The sequence below is a fragment of the Periplaneta americana genome, chromosome 15 (assembly GCF_040183065.1).
Source record: "Periplaneta americana isolate PAMFEO1 chromosome 15, P.americana_PAMFEO1_priV1, whole genome shotgun sequence".
In the NCBI taxonomy this organism is placed as follows: domain Eukaryota; kingdom Metazoa; phylum Arthropoda; class Insecta; order Blattodea; family Blattidae; genus Periplaneta; species Periplaneta americana.
The window spans coordinates 39,355,713-39,378,490 of NC_091131.1; the positions used below are offsets into that span (position 1 = coordinate 39,355,713).

A 22,778-nucleotide genomic window follows, 5' to 3' on the forward strand; every position below is an offset into this window, starting at 1 on the left:
GCTGAGCTGATTAATGTTCAACTATGTTGAGGCTAAGAAAGAAATCACTACAGTCCCCATTTCACGAGAAGATCCGAGCGAGGAATGCGAGTTTTCCCCCCACTCTTATAACCTATCCCCGATACTGAACCGACCGGCCATTGACTGAGTCTTGTTTGTCCCAGCCGGCCAATGACATCACTTCCATCCACCTGCTCCTTCAAGAACGCCGAGCTACTGGCTCACCCTCCTCTTACCCCGCAAGGAGAATACTCCCCTCGCAGGGATCTTCTCGTGAAATTTGGACAGTACTTATTTCACTTCCTTCAAGAACTGTCACAGTGGGGATGGGGAACGCACTGCTCACTTGCTCGGTATCTCCGCAGGGCTGCTGAGCCACATGGAGCACATGAGGATGGACCCCAAGCACCAGTTCGCGGCGCAGTACGTTCTGAGTCGAGCGGCGGCAGAGCGCCGGGAGAGGGAGTCGCTGCTGGCGGCGGCGGTGGCGGCGTCGTCGGCCGGGGGCCTGGCGGGCCTCGGGGGCGGCGGCCCGTCCTCCATGTGCGCCAGCCCGTCCGCCCACTCGGACAGTTCGTCGGGAGGCGGGCGTCTATCCAGCACGGGTTCGGAGCCGGGCGGCATAATGAACAATAACAACAACAACAACAAGCTGGGCGACATCCTGGGCGGCCGGGGGGGCAACGGCCTGCAGCAGCAGTACGGCGCCGAGGACCTGCACAACGCAAGTCGCATGGCGGCCATGGTGGCCATGGTGGGGCAGTCGTCCGCGGGAGTGTCCGGGGGCCTCGGCAGTCCGGGACCCGGCGGCATCGGCGTCGACTCCAGCGCCGCGGCCGCCGTCCAGGCCGCAGCCGTGAACCTGGCGGCGGCCATGAGGATGGGGGCGTCCGGACTCGGCGGCGTGGCGTCGCCCGGGGGCAACAACGGCAACAACGGCTCCGCGGGCGGGCCCGGCTCGTCCACGCCGCCCGCCTCCGGCGACGGCGGCGTCTCGGCGGCGCAGGCCCAGGCCCAGGCGGCCATGAACGCCGCCATGCGAGCCGCCTCCATGGCGGACTCCATGCGCTCCATGGACGCCGCCATGAGATCCTCGATGGCCGTGGACTCGGCGATGCGGCTGGACTCGATGGCCGGCCACCACCACGGGGGCCACCAGGCGCACCACAACCACCAGCAGGCGTCGTCCGAGGCGGCAGCGCTGCGGATACACCAGGCCGAGGCGCTGCTTCGATCCCAGGCGGAGGCGGCGCTCAGACTCGCGGTGAGCCAGGCGGCGGCGGTGGCGGCGTCCAGCAACAACGCGTCCGGGGGCGGCGACGGCGGCAACGCTGCGTTGCGGCACCACAACATGGCGGCCGCGGCGCACAACGGCGGCGGAGGCGGCAACGGTGGCGGCGGCGGAGGCGGCATGAACAACCACCACCACGCCCACCACAACCAGGTGTCGCCCGACCTGAGCGAGGCCCTCCGCCTGCAGGAACAGCGGCTGGAACAGGCTCTGCGCCTCCACGGGGGCGACCCCCGAGCGCTGGGCTTCAGTCTGTCGGGCAGCGCGGGCACGTCCCAGAACCAGCAGCAACAGCAGCAGCAGCAGCAGCAGAACAGCAACAACCCATGAAACTATTATTAAGTCAATACAAATGCAGGAAAAATTAAGCATGGATGAACTATAACAGATAAATGCATGTGAATTTATATATACATAATACCGGTAGTGCGAGTAAGTAGGGAAGAACAAAATATATGTGTGATTTTTGTTATTAAATATATAATTTAAGAAAAAATGAAGATAATGTGCAAGAAGAGGAACGCGGAAAGAAATAAAATACTGTGTAACAATCTCCACCGTTAGCCAGACGCAAAGCAAGCTGTAGTATAAGATGTACATGACAGATAGAATGTTGAGTGTCTGTACATATATACACGTGTGTGATTGTGACTAAAATAGTTTGTTTTTCGTGGAAGAAAAAAGTTGCCAAGAAAGCGAGATTAGTTTGGAAAAAAAAATTTTTCGATCAAAGATGTTATTAAGGAAAAAAAATATTCCCGAAATAATTTTACCGTTTGGAATAACAAGATACAACAGTAAAATTTTTGCAAAAAACACAATCTGTCGATATTTTGAAATGGTAACTATTTATTTTTTAATAACAATTCCTACTATTTTCTTTAAAAATCACCAGACAATTAGTGAAAGGAGTATATATTATATATATTAGTTATTAATAAGACTGCGCAATTATGTTTGAGAAGAAACCATTGGCTGTGATTATAATTATTTTTATTTAGGGTTAGAGTCAAAACATTTTTTTCTTGTCTTTGAGACTTTACGGATATTTAATGGTCTTTTTATCTGATTAGTTCCTTTATGTTCGATGAATGTTTTGATACGTTCTTGTCTTTATGGCTTTAATTTCTTTATAGATGGATATTTAAAAATAGAGACGGGGTTTAGCCATAAGACAAACCAGCAATATTTTATTAGTCAATTTTTCAGAAAGCGTTTTTTTTTTTTATCTTTGAGTTCACAATGAATAATCAATCACAGTAGCTGTCGTTAGACGATCTCTCCGTTCGTACTCCGTTGCGCAGTTCAAAGGGTTCCGTTAAATGTGTTCGATTCTCATAGTGTGAGTGTGTTCGAGTGAATGAGTCACAGATTTTTCCCGTATTTTTAAAAATCGAATTGTTGGACGAAACAAAGTAGCATCACGGCGCGAAGACGGTCGAAATTCCGATGCTACTTTATTTTAGCAACAATCCCGCTATAGCTCAACATAATGGTTAGAATCTCTTGTACAAATTGCCTAAAAACTACAACAAATATTCTCAGCTGTCCGTATTGGATAACACACCGGCGCGGCCCTTCGGCGGTCGCGTTTGATTTTTTGTACAAACAAAACAATAACTACAACAATAGTTCCGTAATTTTAATTTCTTTGGTCTCCAACTTGGGGCGATATGTTAATAGTTCACATAACGTAACCGTTAATGTCACTTTTTATATGTCCAATGCTACAGTACACAGTACCACTACGAACAACGCCTCCTGGGAACCGGTTCCTGTTTGTCGGACGGACATCACGCGTGGTTTCTGGGGGCTTTGCTAAATACAGTATTGAGTCATGGGTTGCATGAGCATTTAGTTGGACGATACACAAAACCAATTTATATATAAAAATAGAACACAAAGATTACAGTATCAATCAAACAATAGGACCGGAACCAACATGCAATAAACATTTTTCATAAAATTGTGCTGCCATGTTGGCATTTGAAACCCACTTCACTTTCAAGTTTGAAACCTATTTCCTTTATTAAAATTAAATAATCTCTACGCAGAGAAATAATATTACGTCATTTCTCTATTTTTTAGAGCAATATAGAATTTATTTTTTTGTATCTTTTCTCAAATTAAATGCGACGGTATACCGAAAGGCCTATATAAATGGATAAGATGCAAGTCGGTTGTAAAACAAATAAACCTAATTTTCATTAGACTATCCGTAAGTGGTGCTAGAGTTACCGGCCTAATTTATTATATTTTTTCTTGCGACAGACATGGAAGTGAAGCTATTGTCAAGTGATCAACATGGCGGAATAGTTTACACAGTACAGCCGATACACATAATGATAATACTCATATGTAAGTACAACATGTTATTTTTTATTTCCATGTGGGAACAAGATTGTAATGAAACGAACATACCTTACTCAGTAGATTTTAAGTTTCCACGCACAAGCATAGAAAACATTTCGACAATACGTTTCCCAAAATCACATTAAGAACATTTTAATTTCAAAAGACCGTCACAAAAATTATAGGTTTTCCGAACATCAATTATATTATTAAAATTTCCAAAGTATTTAAGCAGCAATTTTCCGATGTATTCGATTGCACTTCATATTCTTCAGAATATAAGTTCCAAAAATTTTATTTTATGAATTACTTCTTTGAAACATTTGTCCGGAATTATTTACTTTTCCAAACTGTTTGGAACATTCGAATATATTTAAGGAGTCCGCTTAAAGCTAAGCTAATGACAGTTAAAGATATTTACGTTCATAGAGTTGGTATTCGGAAAGAAGCAAATTAGAAACAAATGAAAACTGAAAAGCTAGAAGATTTAATTGTTTGGATCACGTGAGAAAACGCAACAATGTAAACACAACAGTTTTGTTCCCACATAAAAGGCCTAAAAAATGCTGCAGTACAAAAATAAACTATTTTTTTTGCAATAGGCATCTTATGTAACCGCCTGGTACATACACACATTTTGGATCGTTCTAAAAACACACACTTGTACAATAGCAAAACAAATACATTCTGAGTCCTACACTCATGTTATGTATTTTATATATTATATTGATTTGCAATAGCCCAAATACATCCTTTGATACTCAGGATGTACCACATTCACAAACCATATATGGAAACAAAAACTACAATAATTTACAATAGCCCAATACACCCTTGAGTCCGACACTCGGGGTGTACCACATACACAACCGTTTATGCGACAATTTTTCCTGCAATAGCCCGAATACGTAATATGTATGACACTATTACGCACTACAATATACAATACAACTCTTAGCCACAGTAATATATAATATAGAGTGTGACACTCTAAATGTATGTGTGACGTAACGCAATAGCCCGAACACACGCGGTCGTACAGACACACCGCGTGTGCCTTGCAAACACACAAAAGCCAATAGGAAAATACCAGTACATAATAAGTCTGCTACTTTATGTATCAAACAGAAGAAAATCTACATGCTGCAGTCTATCAGAATATATGCTGTCAATAATTTACAATAGCCCAAATACATAACGAGTACAACACTCTTATGTACTACAATAATACTAAGGGGGTATCATGTCCGTAAATCATGTAGCGCATATCTGACACAGAAGAAAACAGACGAGACGCTAACAGTATGCCTTGGTTTACGGCCAGAATATCCTTCCGTCATACACAGACACAGAGATGTGCCACAGTTTACAATAGTATGCATGTTACAACACATTGTAACATGTCCACAATTACACTTTTACAAAATGCTGCAGTTATGTAGTATTTTATTGTAATAGCTTAAAATGAACCTCTCTCCGGGTTCATTTTAATATCAACATGTTTTTATTTTAAAATAACATTTTTTCATTATAGATTTTAAAAAGGTTTAAATAATTACCACAAAATACATAGAGTCGGAAACTTGTTATGTAAACCTCTACAAAAATTATACATACATGAGAAGTGTGTATACACCACTTCAAAATTGTATGTACTACATTTGAATTTTAAAAATAGGCCTACAATTCGTATAAATTCTGTTACCGGTACAGTTACTCAAACGTTTTGGCGCCGTAATTTGGTAACATGTTTAGGATTGTAAGTTATTGGAATATAGATACACACCATATCGAGTTTTTCTCTTTCCAGTTTTAAGCATTATTTCACTTGTATTATTAAAATAAATTATAAGGAATTTCAAAATTCTAAATTTTAAATAACAGGCCTACATATGTGTATCGAAATTATTATTAACATGTAAATTTTTGTTTACAATAGTGCAACGTACACACTGTACGTCAGTTTTTCTGTTTAATTCGTGGATTCGTTGCGCGGACTCGTTTTTAATGATATTGTTTGTTTCTCCTCCATTGTACAACATGGAATATGTTTGTCTTATACCAGTTTTTCCAACCGCTACTAATGTGTCCGTTTTCAAACTTGCAAACCAAAAAAAAATCCATGAAAAAATATGTAACAGATAAGTTTTGTGTGTCCCAAATATATAGATAGCATGAAGGAATGACAAAGGTAATATTTCAGGGGCGTAGAGTGGGGATTTTTTTTATGGGCTACTTTTTTGGGGGGGTTATGAAATTTTTCTCAAGTCTTTCTTCTCTCAGGCATTCCATCTCAGGTTTGTATGGGAAGGTAACGGAATGTAGTAAACTAGTGAGATTATATTTGTTTTTAAAGAAAAAGAATTGTCTCGAACATACAAATTATTAACCAATTTAATTTCTGAAAATATTTTGTTTTCCTTACAAGTTATTACTCAAAGAATTGAAGGTAAAAAACAATACTATATCCATCGTTACGAATTTGTTCGTAGCAAATGATGAGAAAAAGGAAAAAAAAAGTTTATACATTTACGAAAATTTTACGGTAGTAATTTTATTTTATTTTATTTTATTATTTTGTCGTACACAATGAAATATGTTTTCAGATATGATCGCTGGCAGATATTAAAAATGAAGCTCATGTTCCTAATATAAATACATAATTTGGTGTTCGAGTGTCACCAATTTGATAACATGACTTTTTGGGGGAATAAAAATACATTAAAATCGGTTAACTATTTCGGTTTGAGATGTAATAATGCCCTATTCTCACTCTATTGTCAAGATTTCATTCCTTCAATGCGTCTCTTAAAAGTTTGTGAACTTGCAACCATGAAAAGTTGGTTCATGCATTTACAGTAAATGTTGCATTGGAACACTGGAATATTGAGAGTGTTTTCTCTAGAGTCACAAAGCTGTCGTTTGCCGAGCCTGTGAAAGAGTAGGTGAAAAGGTTTTGAATTGAAAGTGCTGCTCCTTTGGTGGGGTAACGTGTGTTGATAGAGAGCACGTCTCTATTCTTTAGAAAGTGGAGGTAACTAGAAATGTTGAGGCTTGTAAATGTCTTGAGTGAATAAACCCCATTGAGGATTTACAGTTTTTAATACGTAAGCTACAAAAGTATAAAAACAACGCAAATCCTTGTAATTATGTAACAAGTGTTGTTGAAGTTTATATTTTTGAATTTGCAATCGTTGTAAGCTTTTCTATTGTAAAGAAACGTTTCGTGAACAGAATACGTTGAATATAGAACGTAGACGTGAATTGTAATTTACAATTTAAAAATAATGTAGTAGGCCTAAGAATATATAATTCGCAATACGAAATTTAAAGTATATTTATTCATAGCAATGCTTTCCAAAATTTTTATTTCGAATTTGTATTACAAATTTTAATGGAAATATCAGATTATGTTTTTGGTTTAAGTATTTCTCAACACTTTTAAATATATTTTTTTTTTTATAAATTGCCTTAATACAATTGGGCATAATATACCGTAAAAAATTACCATTGAATGCATGTCCGTATTTTGTTGTACATTCTAATCTACTGGTGTGAGCACATATACAACACACAAGCAAACATGAATGTCTTTACAGTGTCCTGTTTGAAGTGTACATAAGCTGGCTATGTACCCAAGCGTACATAACCAATCATTTCTCTTTAACACCAGATTTCAGTTCTTACTTGTTACATAATAATAATAATATTAACTGTCCGTAAAGAGCTGCACAAGCCGGCTCCAACAATAGTTCAATAGTACATGTGTATCATTCAACACAGTTTATTACAATATCGCCACTAACAATATACATAATAGAGTAGTTTTAACATGCATGTTATATCAAAGTAGTTACTTACAAACATATGTAGTACAGTTTTAAGGTGTATATGTGCTCATGCAGTTTTGAAATGGTTTGCGCTTTCATTTACAGAAACTTTCTAACCCGAGGATCAGATTTATATGCGAGTTTTGTGGGCGAATACTAGTTCGAAATCAAGTTTTCAAACTGTGCCCAAAATACAAAGGAAATAATCTGAATGGTTCAGTTACAGAAAGAGGGTGTCCTTATTTTTTAATCTTGAACAAACGTTTTCCAGATCACATTGAGACTTACGTTGAAACTAATAATTTATTTCGAAATATAATTTATTGTAAAAAAATGAAGGAATCTTTTATTTGGATTGACGTTTTCGAGCAAACCTGAAGGAATTCGTACAACGTATACGGAAATGATTAGAATGCATGATGCAGCACTTCTCAATGTTCCTATGTTCATATGCACATCCGCCATACCATTTCAGTCCAAGGTTAATTAACAAATAATTTTTTGCTTCCAATGATTATTAACATATAGTTTACAGGATGTTGTAGTGAAATAGTTTTTAATTAATACATAATATTACAGCTCATTACACACAATATACAGTTGAAATGTTTCTGAACAGAATAAGATAACCGTATACCGTTAGTTAATTGTTCTGCGTTATAGATACATCACATTAATAAAAACCCGAACAGTTGTAACCCACTGTATGGTGTTCAGTTATCATTATTATTATTGTTTACAATAACTATTATCTATTATTTATTATTATTATGATTATCACCACTATTATTGCCGTTAATAATTTAACTATTATTAATTACAAATAGTGTTTTGGAATAAAATGCCAACACATGTTTCCTAAATATAGATACAACAACTGTAATTTACTATTTTGTTTTGAATTTCGTGTGTATAAAGTTAATACATTTATGCTGAGCTCCCTTTTTAATGAAAAATACAAATTGAATGTGACGTTAGAGAAAAAAAAAACTTGTAAAAAGATTTGTTAGAATTCTTGCCTTACACAATTTATATCCTAAACATATGTATATTCTGGGAACATGTAAAATAGACATTACCTCAGTAATTGCTAACTATTGATTTACAATGCTAATTGCAAGATTATATATATTTTCTAATGAACAAATTTATGTCTCAGAAACTGGTAAATATAATAGCATATGTGCTGGTGCTTTAGTCCTCTACACTCCTAAGATTGTAGGGTTATGTTTGTCAGATAATTATTCGACATTTCCCAAGCCGTTGTGTTCTGGTAACTTGATTATTACCAAATTTTAAACCACATAATTTCTTGTTTTACAGATGTTTTCTGCTGTTCTCGCAGCAGATATAGGTTAAGTTTGTCCCGTACTTTTTTTTTTTGCTGATGTAGTGAGAAGCTGGAATGAAAGAAGTGGATTAACCTGCCGTTGTTTTAAGCAGAACCGTATCTGTGATTTTTGCACGTAAGAGACCACCATACCTCTCCTCAGCCTGGGTCAGTTCAGGGAGTAATGTCTTGTTGTGGAATGTAAGTCTTTTTTTTATTATCTTGGCAAAGTTATTGGTCTTTCTGCCATAGATACTGTTATCTGTGATCCGTGCTGGAAAACCACAGGCAAAGAGAAATTTATTGCTTTGATTAAAAATTTCTCAGCAATGATTGATTCGCAATATAGTTACGCATAACCATTCTGTTGAAAAACGTAGTATAACACAACAATGTTAGCGTGCATCAAAAGCACAAATTTGGTATCACTGAAAGGGAATTAACAACTGAAATAAAGCTAGAAGATTTCTCACTTAATCATAACTCGGCACCAGCGTATCTATTTGGGGAAGTCGACCATATTCTGCCACGGGTATTTGAAAACACGCTGTACATTTGCAGAAATGTGTATAAGTTATTGATGTATAAGTTCTACTGGCCACGGTGTCCTGTACCATCTTAATATTCGAGAGTACTAGGGTTCAATTCCTAACTGGCTGTAGTTTCAGTTATTTGCGTCATGCGCCAGGATGCTACTCTCATAACATTAACTACGACCGTTTTCTTCTCCATAATATGATCACCTTATCGTCTCACCGACGATTCTTTTAAGAAACAGTGTCGTTAAATGACACAAAAAACAAACATCAAATACTTATATCACTTTTACAATCACAATATAATCGACTTCTTTCATTCTGTTTCTTTCAGTACATTTATGCAATCATTGAAGCTTGTTTGTGTTTTCTATTTTAAGTTCCTATTATAATAATTATCACTGTACTATAACACCCATCATATTATTATACTCATTATGTTACACATAATGTTGTTTACAAAATAGAATTTTTTTGTTTTAGGTTATAAGTAATGTAAGTATGTCTGTTTGTATGTGAGTGTGTGTATGTTGTGCACAAAACATGAATATTTCAGGAAAGTCTGATTTATTTTTGTCTTTCAAATTGTATTTTTTATTGTTATTATGTACTGTTGTACGTGTAGTGCTTTCACTATCTCAAAGCAATACAAGTACCTACAAAGCTATAGTAACACTAGATGCAGTACTTACCTTGTTTTTTCATAGTACTATAAGATTATTTTGGTGCTGTCTTTAATTTATGTCAAAGTTGTAGATGAATGGATGAGAGGTATATTCAGAATGGGGCATATTTTGTTAATTTTATGTCAGTTTTGCTTAAATCTAGCAATATTATTCTATTTTTAAATCGTCGGTTGCTAACGGATGTTGGGAGTGTTTTGTTTAAAAGATCGTGCATTCTTTCGGACAATTCAGTAACATTTTGGTACGAGCGGTCTGCCATTTTGCAGCGGAAAACGTTTTAGTTGTATGCTCATATGGGGAAAATACTTGAAGTCCAGTCCTACATAACCTCGAATTTCACAGTTAGTCGGAAAGTATTTTCTCTTCTTTGAAGCCAACTGTATTACGTAAGTTTATAACTATTACGAAATAGAAATTGATCTGCTAACATCAGTTAACTCATTTGTAACGATTTTGTGGAATTTGGTTTCGTAATTAAAAATTACACACGAAGCCACCCCAAAAATTCTGGACTAGATATCAGCAAAAAACAAACTTAAAAAATACTATTCTCATAAAAGTATTACTTTTTTTCTGAATACATGATTGTTTAACGATTTTAAAGGGATTTTACTCACAGCTTTTGTATGTTCTGAAGAGATCTGTGTCTTTTGCTGCTGAATTATACATGTAATAACCTCATTCCACAATATTTTAACAATGAGATGACACTGGTGCCAACAGCGCTACGTAAATCTTGACATAAAACAAAACAAGACGCTCCTTGACAACGTTCAACTGTTTAATTATCAGTTTCCTGTTTCATTGTTAGTTAACGTTAATACTTGAAAATTGAGTGAAAGAAGTTTTTAGTCCAAAGTTATGTGCATAACTAAAAGTCTTGGTGAAACGAAATACATAGATAATATATATTAGGCAGTCTTTAAAGTCCAATTAATAATTGATTGAGTGCAAAATGGCATGTAGAGCTGTGAGGATGTTCCTATTAGATTCCTCATTTTGAACGGCTGGAAATGATTCGAGAGGCATCGCATTTCTTCAAACCACTGCATTTATTTCTGTCTTGGTCTGACTAATGCATTATTATACAGAAACAAATCTTTAGCCTAAGAAAAACAAAATGTAACATTCTGCCAATGCTGGTGGGTGTGAATATTAACTATCGGTAACGAAGAGTGATTTGTTTCATTTTTTCTAAGGAAAGTTTTTTTAAGAAAAAAAGTTGATTACTGGAGCTTGCAAATAATATTTGCAGCATTGAAAAAAGTAAGAAATATGTTTTATCTTGTGCTGTTGTGTGTGGGTGTCTTTAAATGTAATAAAGTTTAATAGAAACTTTGAAGCAAAATGTGTCTATAATTCCTTGCTGAATCCCTTCAGAGCAATGTCAAGTGCGGGCATATTGTAACTTCTGACAAGGATCTAGAGACCTTCCGCTTACAGAATTGCATGAAGGCTTAGGCTTAAAAGAGATTCTACGTCACTGTTACACCTCGTTTAAAGGCTAGAAATGCCCGCGCTTGACGTGCCTGTCTTAGAGCCTCTATGATCTCTTGGTTTCCAAATCCTGTCCCGTGATCATCTTGGTACATCGACGTCATTAAGAAAATTAAAGCTCTGTTCTGTATGAAGTTTGTTTCCACATCAACTTTAACTTGTAATTCTCACCATAAAATCCCTAATATCGAAACCAAAATAAATACTAGCATTATTGGACCCACAAATCATAACATAGATTCTAACCTTGATGACAATATATTTAAATGTTGCCAGTTCAAGAATATTGTCATTAACCATCCTAATTTATTCTATATAAATCTTTATAATTTATATTGTTTAGTGTTTCAATTCATATGTTGTACGAAAATTCTGCGAAACATTTCGGGCGAATTTTATAGTTTAACATCAATTTTATTCACTTCAGAATATGTATGATAAGACTTTCTTGTGTTGAATTTTAACGTACCTTGTTTAAATGTTTCGACCTATTTATGGGTCAGCTTCAGAACTGGTCGTTGTTGGTCTTGGCGCCTCTTGTTTCCTGTGAGGGTGCGTTCGTAGTGTAGAGTCAAAGAATGTATGTGTTTTGAAATTGAGTTGTGTGTTGAGAATATCGTTGGGGAGTGTTTTCGTGTGTCTGTATATTTCATATTGTTCTAGTGTGTTGAGTTTCTGGCCATAACAAAATTACAAAACACCTCCACATATGCAGAACACATCACAAATGCCAACCACACCTACAGAGACATCAACACAGACATGGAAATACTACACATCCAACTAAAAAGCCAGAAACTCAACACACTAGAACAATATGAAATGTACAGACACACGAAAACACACCCCAACGATATTATTCTCAACACACAATTCAGTTTTAAAACACATACACTCTTTGACTCTACACAACGAACGCACCTTCACAGAAACAACAAGAGGCGCCAAGACCAACAACGACCAGTTCTGAAGATGACCCATAAATAGGTCGAAACATGTAAACAAGGTACGTTAAAATTTAACACAAGAAAGTCTTATCATACATATTCCGAAGTGATATAGTGTTAAAAGTTGTGTAATCAAGATGCATAATTTTATTCAGTTTCTTCTCGCTGAGCATATTTTCCTCTCCAGTTTTGTTCTTGTTCAATATAGACCGAGGTTTTTTAACTTGCTCTTTTACAGGTTTTAGTCTATGTTGAGTACGAGCATCTCGGTACCTACTTAGTTAAGGAGCCCAATTCTCTTGCAGATCGTATTTAAACGAACGAATCGTATATCAGATTTTATTCTTCTGAAACATTTATGACCGGTCATCATTAACAAATAATACCATCAGAGTTGCCACCTTTTGCTAACTAATACGAGTTGCACTCGGGAGTCAGTTCTATTCCCGCTTGGGATGATTAGGCCTACATGATTCATTTTTTCATAAGTTTTTCCCCAACTCTAAGGCGAATATCAGGTAATCGCATTGCGAATCCTCGGCCCTCATCTCGCTATCACGAAGTCCATGGACGCAAAATAACAACCTAGTAGTTGATACAACGTCGTTAAATAACCTACCGGTACTGAAAATAAACAGAGAAAGGCATGAGACTATAAATCTGAATGTAAGCAGAAACAGTGCACAATGTCACTCCAGAAATTAAGCTGCAGTACTGCTCTCTGTTCCGTGGGACGGTGTTTAAAGGAACCAGGAAGTGTTACGTGGTCAAAAATTACATTTTTCTTTGCTTGCTTACTTACTTACTTACTTACTTACTTACTTACTTACTTACTTACTTACTTACTTACTTACACCTACTTACTTACTTACTTACTTACTTACTTACTTACTTACTTACTTACTTACTTACTTTTAAGGAACCCGGAAGTTCATTGCCGCCCTCACGTAAGCCCGCCATTGGTCCCTATCCTGAGCAAAATTATTCCACTCTCTATCATCATATCCCACCTCCCTCAACTTATTTGAAGGATTCGTAACAAGCTGTTTTTTACGGTGAAGGGTTGTTAGCCCTTCGCCCAACCCCCAAGCTGGAGGACCACCCCTCATCGGCTGTCCGCGACTGCTTATTCAATATATTCACAGACATTTTTCTTTTACATCAAAAATAATTTATCTGATATTTCCTAAAAAAAAAATAATAAGGTATAATGTACATCGTTCCTTTACTTAAATATTGGCTTCAAGGAATGGGTGCATTCCATTTAACTTACAAGTGTCACATCTCCTTCCACCAACTTTGGTAGTTATGAAATAATTTAACGGGGAAATTTTTCTTTTGTCAGAGATCTTGTCTGACTGATGCAGTATTATAGACAAAAATATGACTATCACAGTGCGTTATGATCTTCATTTTTTTCTTAATTCGTGCGTGATAGGCTACGTTGTGTCCTTTAACAAAGAATCTAGTTTCTGCTAGCTTTATGTGAAGATTTTTCATTTCTTATCGTTGTTGGAGTTGTAAGTACTGAAGTCTTGGACAATGGCTAGATTTAACATAAGAAGTTGACAGTCGTTACACAATTGAAAGGAAGTATGCTTCTTCTTTAGAATCTTCTAACCTAGAAACCCCATGCGGCCTGATTAAAATTTAAAGTGCAAGACAAACAGGTCCTAGTACTTCAAAGAGGAAACTTGTTTACTTAGAAGATGAAGTAGTAGAATTAAAGAGTGGTGGTAATATTATTATTGTTAAAATAATGAAGTCTGTTTATAGAGATCTTAGTGAAGAGAATTTAAAAGAATCTTTCATGGACATATACTCAGATTGTGAATGTTTTTTTCTTGTGTATAGATTACAATTTTCTGGAGATTTTTTATGCAGTGTTGTGTTCTAATAATGGGGTGTTTGTAGACTGGAGGTGTGAGTGAAATCGGAGTCAAAATAAACACTAACACAAAGAAAGCTCAGCAAGACACTGACAAGTACTGCGTCTTCTATCCTGAAAGAACTGCAGGATCTGCATCAGAGACGAAAAGAAGACTTCATCAGAAGCAAAAGACTGGCCAACAGAGCAATGAGTTGATTATGGACCTGGATGTATTGATGTAAGTAATTCATACTCTACCAAGTTTTATCTTTAAGTAGTCTTTCCCCAAGAACAATTTTTACGCATAAATGCTTATTTTTATCAACAACAGTTGGAGTTGGAAGTCTAAATTTTAGAACATTTATTTTAGATATAGAATTACACATTTTGATCTAAAATTATGATGTAGTCCGTGACTTCAGTATTGTCGCCATATTTTGTTTCCGAATTTAGGAGAAATTAAATCAAATTAAAAAATTGCAAAATCAGTGCAAAAGAGGCTGGTCTAAATTTTTTAACAATTCCCTGTACCAAGTTTTATCTTTAAGAAGTCTTTCCCATAAACAATTTTTACGCATAAATGCTTATTTTTATCAACAACAGTTGGAGTTGGAAGTCTAAAATTTGGAACATTTATTTTAGATATAGAATTACACATTTTGATCTAAAATTATGATGTAATCCGTGACTTCAGTATTGTCGCCATATTTTGTTTCCGAATTTAGGAGAAATTAAATCAAATTAAAAAATTGCAAAATCAGTGCAAAAGAGGCTGGTCTAAATTTTTTAACAATTCCCTGTACCAAGTTTTATCTTTAAGAAGTCTTTCCCATAAACAATTTTTACGCATAAATGCTTATTTTTATCAACAACAGTTGGAGTTGGAAGTCTAAAATTTGGAACATTTATTTTAGATATAGAATTACACATTTTGATCTAAAATTATGATGTAGTCCGTGACTTCAGTATTGTCGCCATATTTTGTTTCCGAATTTAGGAGAAATTAAATCAAATTAAAAAATTGCAAAATCAGTGCAAAAGAGGCTGGTCTAAATTTTTTAACAATTCCCTGTACCAAGTTTTATCTTTAAGAAGTCTTTCCCATAAACAATTTTTACGCATAAATGCTTATTTTTATCAACAACAGTTGGAGTTGGAAGTCTAAAATTTAGAACATTTATTTTAGATATAGAATTTCACATTTTGATCTAAAATTATGATGTAGTCCGTGACTTCAGTATTGTCGCCATATTTTGTTTTCGAATTTAGGAGAAATTAAATCAAATTAAAAAATTGCAAAATCAGTGCAAAAGAGGCTGGTCTAAATTTTTTAACAATTCCCTGTACCAAGTTTTATCTTTAAGAAGTCTTTCCCATAAACAATTTTTACGCATAAATGCTTATTTTTATCAACAACAGTTGGAGCTGGAAGTCTAAAATTTAGAACATTTATTTTAGATATAGAATTTCACATTTTGATCTAAAATTATGATGTAGTCCATGACTTCAGTATTGTCGCCATGTTTCCCCCCCCCCCCCCCCGAATTTAGGAGAAATTACTGTAAATCAAATTTTAAATATTGCAAAATCAGTGCAAAAGTGGCTAGCTTAAATTTTTTAACAGTTCCATATTGATACTATCTTCTCTTGGCCTCTTATTACCCTTAGTTTGTAAGTATTGAAATCAGTTGACCTAATAATAGTAATATGCGTTACAAGAGCGGTATGTTGAAGTTTTCATGTTCGAGGAAAAGTTAGAAAACACGAAACTTAGTTGAGCTTTTTTAATTTCCGAGAATTGAAAGAAAACATACCGCTCTTGTATCGTACATTATTTTGTGCGAAGATCGTTTATTACATACCTGAAAGAGGAATTTCTAATTAGTTGCTATGAAATCTCCATCTTGGTTTCAGTTCAATGACGGCAAATTTGCAAAACAAAAATATCTATCTTCAACATTGTTGCTTTAAAATGTTTTCTGTGTTTACTATACTGCAGCAGGCCGTGATATACGTCTGTCTTCTTTTACCCCCAGTCTATAAATGCGAACTTAAAACAAACGGTAAGGTTATGTAATGAGTCTGCAATCTTGTTTACTTTTTCACGGCTTCCTTAATGTTACTTGCATCACGAATGCAGTAACTTTAGTGGTGTTGTAGAGTTTACTTAATTTTTGCAAATATTTAAAAACAATAATTAACAGTGCAATTTAGGTGAAATTGCAGTGGTAAGTTTCTAATTTATAATTATTACTATATTGAACGTCTCTAAAAATAATATGTTAAAAGCCTAAAGCAGTAAAATCAATATATCACTTAAGGGGAATTGGACGTTATCGCATGCAAAGTAATGGTAAAAATAGCCTATCTTCAAGCAGTCATAAATGTAATACTATTTATCACAGCTATTTCATTTTTTTAGTGATATATGTATACACATTAAACTTTAAAATGAAAAAAGAATGGTTAATCTAGTGTAAATCTTACCCTTAAATTAATTTCTGAATTTAAACATATGTTTTATATAAATTCACTACATACCTGTGATTAGGTACACTCTATTCACTTATCATAGCACACATTGAACTAAAATTTTGGCCACTTACTGCTAACAGATACTAAAACATACCCTACTAAAATTATTAAAATATCTTTAATATTATGGCCATAGGGCTTATACTAATCTTCAATTTTTTTTTAATTTATTGACGGTGATGATTACTATAAGCCCTATGCCCATAATATTACAGATATATGAATAATTTTAGTAGGGTATGTTTTAGTATGTATTAGTAGTAAGTGGTCAAATTTTCAATTTAATATGTATTATAGTAAGTGAATAGAGTGTACCTAATCACAGACATGTAGTGAATTTATAAAAAAAAATTGTGCTTAATTAAAAAAAAATAATTTAAGGATACAGATTTACTCTAGAGTCACCATTCTTTTTCATTTTAAAGCTTAATATGTATACACACATAGCTAACAAAAATGTAAGACCACTGATAAATAGTAGACTATTATATTTATCACTGCTAGAAGATAGGCTATTTTTACCATTATTTTGCATGCGATAATGACCAACTCCCCTTAAGCGGTAAGAAGAGGGAAATTGTTATGTGTGTTAGGTTGTGAATACTGAATGTGGAATTTTAGACTTTCCGCGGATTGGTTTTGTGCGGAAACCAAGCAAATACGCACGATCTCGCACAAAATATGTTCCACGTCTAAATTTTATGAGTACTGCACAATGAAAGGAGATGTATTTCGGCTTCATAAATCTTGATAATATTTTAATCATAAATCTTAGGATATTGTGTTAAGTCATACAGTATCTTTACTTTCATTATTAACATGTTACGCCATTGGGGACATGTTACGCCATTGTCTAAAAATAATACAAATTCATCCCTACAGACTCCTCGTTTTGCTATATTGCTCTTTTCAAATGATAATAAATTTTGTCCTCATATTTTCCACTACCTATAAATTTTTGTAAGCCTTTCGTTTATCGTAATCCATTCTTAGATAAACTTGTCTGATATAGTTATTTATGATACTAGATCGAGAAGTAACGCTTTTTGTTCGAATATGGAATTTTGAGGAACGAGTCATAGACCTGTGAAAATGAAACAGTAGGCCTAATAAAAATGTATTTTTTACCTTAATTCCCCGTTGAAGAGAAGCTTAATTTTCTGATTAAAATCATATGAAATATTGAAGGAACAAAAAAAATATATATATACAGAAAAATAGTTCCATGTTACGAAAATAAACATATTTGTAAAAGTGAAGTCTGAGTTATTTACGGGTAACGAAAGTTGTATTTCTGATCGTATATATACTACTAGGTTCAAAAAGTTCCCGGAATTTTACTACCATTTTTCGTATTAATATATAACAAGGGATATTATACATTTGTTTTGTTGGTAACATTCATGATGTCATTTCCTTAAAGTTTGCTGATAATGGCAATTATTGGTTTTGAGTTGTAGGCAATTGTTTATCATAGTGTTTTGTTTGTTCGTCGCATTTTGTAATTATGTCCACAGAGCAAAGTACAAACATCAAGTTCTGTGTTTTGCTGGGGACATGATCAGTATGGCTGATGAAGATGGTGATTTCTTAAACAAAATGAAACTGGTGCTACTTGTACGACCCAGTCCCTAAACGACAGTCATCTGAGTGGAAATAGAAAACATCTCCTCGGAAGCAAAAATTTCCTAGGGACACTTCCAAAGGCAAAGTTATTTTAAATGTTATGTTTTATTTAACGACGCTCGCAACTGCAGAGGTTATATCAGCATCGCCGGATGTGCCGGAATTTTGTCCCGCAGGAGTTCTTTCACATGCCAGTAAATCTACTGACATGAGCCTGTCGCATTTAAGCACACTTAAAGCAAAGTTATGTTGGAAGTTTTCTTCGACTGTCAGGGTCTCATGCACCATGAGTTCATTCCAGAAGGTCGTACTGTAACGAAAGAATTGTACGTAGAAACCCTCCGTCGCCTCTGGGACGCAGTGAGAAGGAAACGTCCAGAAAAGTGGGTAGAAAACAACTGGTTCCTTATGCATGACAATGCACCTGCTCATCGCGCAATTATTGTAAAGAATTTTCTTGCCAGGCACAACATAACTGCTTTGGATCACCCACCATACTCTCCTGATCTCTCACCACCTGATTACTTTCTGTTTCCCCGTCTGAAAAGTCATCTGAAAGGACGGAGATTCAATGCTGAAGAGGTTATCGCAAACGCGACGAGAGCACTAAGACGGGTTTCACAAAATGGCTTCCAGGCCTGCTTCCAGGAACTCTACACGCGTTGGCAAAAGTGTGTTGTTGCGGAAGGCAACTATTTTGAAGGGAATGCTGTAGAATAGTGTTTAAGGTACGTTGTTTCTATGATGCTAGCAAATTCCGGGAACTTTTTGAACCTAGTATGTACATATATATATATATATATATATATATATATATATATATATATATATATATATATATGCAATGCTGCGGAAGAAACAGTTTTTTGAATTGTTGCCCAAGAAATCTAGAAAATTATACGAACAATGTAGGAAATTCAAAATTGTAACATATCATCCGAGAGGCAAGATGTGATCACTGCGAAAGTTATATACAACAATTCCGTATAGTACGCAACACTCCATATTGGATAATAACTAGCAAAACAACATCTTTATCATCACTTTTGGTTTGTGGGCCATTCCAAATCCCGACGTCACCCCTTTGAGCACGAGTCCTAATATACTCAGTTAGTCATGGCCTACTGTAATAAGTAAAAACAATTGACAATAGGAATCTCAGTCATAACAACCTCATAAAATATCAAATGAAACTATTAGGCCTAAATAATTAAAATACTATCATTTGAACCAGAGAACTTCCGTTTTTGGTGCAAGGATAATTAACTAATTTAACATTTTTCTTAATTGCAATTAAAATATAACCATTTTAGTCCAGTGGGCGTACATTTTGATACAAAGTTAATTCCTTCAATATGTTTCTTAACTGCTATTGTATCCAAATAATTAAAATCCTATTATTCGACTAGGAATCATCCGTTTCTGGTGCAAGGATAATCAGCTTAATATATTTATGTTAGTTTCGAATACAGTCTTTAAAAAATCACTCGAAACCAATGTGAATATAGAGTGGATTGTGTACGAAAATTTTTTGTGTTGGCTTCATTGTGCATCATCATAGTATGTCTACCCGGAACCTTTCTTATAATGTGGCTCTTCTGTAGGTCTAATACTGAATAGGCCATCCAGATAAAGTGTATCCTACAAAATAGAATGTATAGTTATATCTCGAAAAGTATTTATTATACACGCTTCCAGCTTGCGCTATTGCAAAGAAAATTTCTTGAAGCATTTTCCATAGTCCGCTCAAGCGCATGCGTCAGCAGGTGACCTTGCTGTAACTCGGTAATCGTGTGGATACCGCAGGAGAAAGTTGCATCCGTATTATGGTAAGCCAAAATAAAGACTAATATGACTGTTCAGGATTTAGGATGTAATAGGAGGTGAATCTGCAACAAGAAAGAACATTCTGTTCGCTAACAAACTGAGGGTTATAGGAAATATGTTCCTTTTATTTGACATACGTTTCATGCTGAAATCCTATATTACTGCTTTTTGTATTTCGAGTAAGACATTTGGAGTGAGTAATTTAAAGCGACTTTGGTAGTACTCTTGTAGCAAATAAAATAATTAAAATCACTGTGACTTCTTTCTGCTTCCAAATTTTCAGAATTTTCTTTTTCAATGCTTGATATTTCACGACTTCACTATCTCGTCCCTCCAAGTTAGTATTGAAACAAATATCTGTAATGTTTTTTTTACGTAGAACTATGTATTTCTTCTCACTAGGTATTGAGGGAATAACTGAAATAAATTATCGTCATATAATAATGCAACCCCTCCTTTGTTCTCATTGTATTTCCCATGCTCAGCTTGTATTTCCCTTGTTCTCCTTGTCTTTCTTTGTTCTTTTTGTATTCCTCTTATTCTTATCTTTCTCTTATTTTTCTTGTATTACCCTTGTTCTCCTTGTCTTTCCCTTATGCTATTTGTATCTCCATTGTTCTCCTTGCATTTCACTTGTTTTATTTGTTTTCCCTTAGTTCTTCATGCATTTCTTTTGTCTTACATTAGCTTTGTTTTCCCTCGTATTCCCATCGTTTTCTTTGTATTCCCATTGATCTCCTTGTCTTCCCCTTGTTTTCTTTGTATTCCCCTTTTCTCCTTATATTTCATTTGTTTTCCTTGTATTCCCCGTGTTCTCCTCGTCTTTCAATTGTTTCTCTTTGCATTCCCCTCGTTCCTCCTTATATCCCCCTAGTTCTTATTGCTTTCCTCTGATTAGGAACACATTTCATGCTTTGTTCGTCATTAATTAATTAATTCATTCATTCATTCATTCATTCATTCATTCATTCATTCATTCATAGTGTTTTGCCCTAGGGCAGGTCTTTCATTGCAAACCCAGCATTCTCCAGTCTTTCCTATTTTCTGTCTTCCTCTTTCTTTCTGCGTATGATCCTAGATTATATATACCCAGATAGGTCGGCCTTATAGGCTTTGAGGTTAACAACATTTGTCAGGTTTACTACGCTGCCATCTAGTTGCTACATAAGGAGCCACGTCATAATTCCCATTTGAATTGCATTAGCGAATGTACTGCCATCTCGTGTTCGTTTACGGCGAACGGGTGGCGATCCTGGCGGTTGTTCTCTTCAAAGTGCTGCCGATTTTAACATAGCGATGAGTTATCTGTTACATATATGATCTAGGGTATGATCCATATATCTTAATGTTGTCTATCATCTGAGATCTTCTGCCCCAAACTTATCCTCCGTTTTCCATTCCTTCCAGTGCTTCCTTCACTAGGCGATTTCTAATTAGACAGTGGCCCAGTCAATTTCTTTTTCTCTTCCTGATCAGTTTCAGCATTATTCTTTCTTCACCCACTCTTTCTAGAACATCATCATTTTGTTATTCTTTCTGTCCATTTCGCACGCTCCATTCTTCCATATTTAAAGTGTTTCTGTTCGTTTCTCTTCATTTCATCATAATGTTCACATTACCCCAAGTTTTAAATTGTAATTTACTAATAAACTATTAATGATATATTTATTAAAAACATGTTCTAAACATGTGTGATGTACACATACATGGATCTACTTTTACTGTATCTTAGCTGATTTCCAAAAAATATTGCTTTGACTGTGATGGGTCATTTCATAGATTGGTAGACAAGAATGAGTTTTTTACCAGGCAGTGTGATCAACAAATCTTTAACACTCCATGATAGGAAAATGCGGAACAGACATATATATTAAACTAGTGGCTTGTGCAGCAAATGCTGCAAACTAAGTCCATAAGAAGTTCAAATAAAAATGGTTCAGATTTATTTTCAATAGAGAATACGAGACATTTTGAAAGTTATTTGCTTTCATAATAGTGAAACACCTATCCATCTTCAGTTCTTGAGTTTCAGTGCGAAATCGCAAGTAACAATGTCAGGACGATCAGCGAGTTTCTCATGTGGGAGTAATGCAGTAGCTATTTCAGATCATTGCGGATTGTAGATGAAAGTTAAGAAAATGTGAGGTTTGTCATGCTTTGAACAAAAGACTTAGCATTTTGGTATAGCTGCTACATGTTTCATGAACTACCCTGAAATGTAGAGGGCAGAATCACTTTTTCCCACTAAGAGATCTTGCTGTATATAGCCGTTACTCAGTAAATTATAGAAATGAAGATCTAATGTAAAATATTCTTTCTCTGCGTCTACTTACTTAAAGCCCCAAAAGGTTTCACTTTCATATCATCAGTATATCATTATCTGTTGCATTAAATATAATAATATTTTATTTTAATGGTAATAATGTCATCAAACATTCTTAAGTTTTGTAG

The 22,778-nt window shown here is 35.7% G+C and overlaps 1 protein-coding gene across 10 annotated transcripts in view; it reads left to right on the top strand.

Moving 5' to 3' along the window:
• dati (datilografo) overlaps positions 1-11,373 on the top strand; it is an 811,390-nt gene extending 800,017 nt beyond the window's left edge. For all 10 annotated transcript variants that reach the window (XM_069846946.1, XM_069846942.1, XM_069846937.1 and 7 more), the window contains one exon: positions 366-11,373. In XM_069846946.1, the coding sequence (XP_069703047.1) occupies positions 366-1,621 (1,256 nt within the window). In that variant the 3' untranslated portion in view covers positions 1,622-11,373. The remainder of the gene's footprint in view (positions 1-365) is intronic.
• Positions 11,374-22,778: the final 11,405 nt, after the last annotated feature.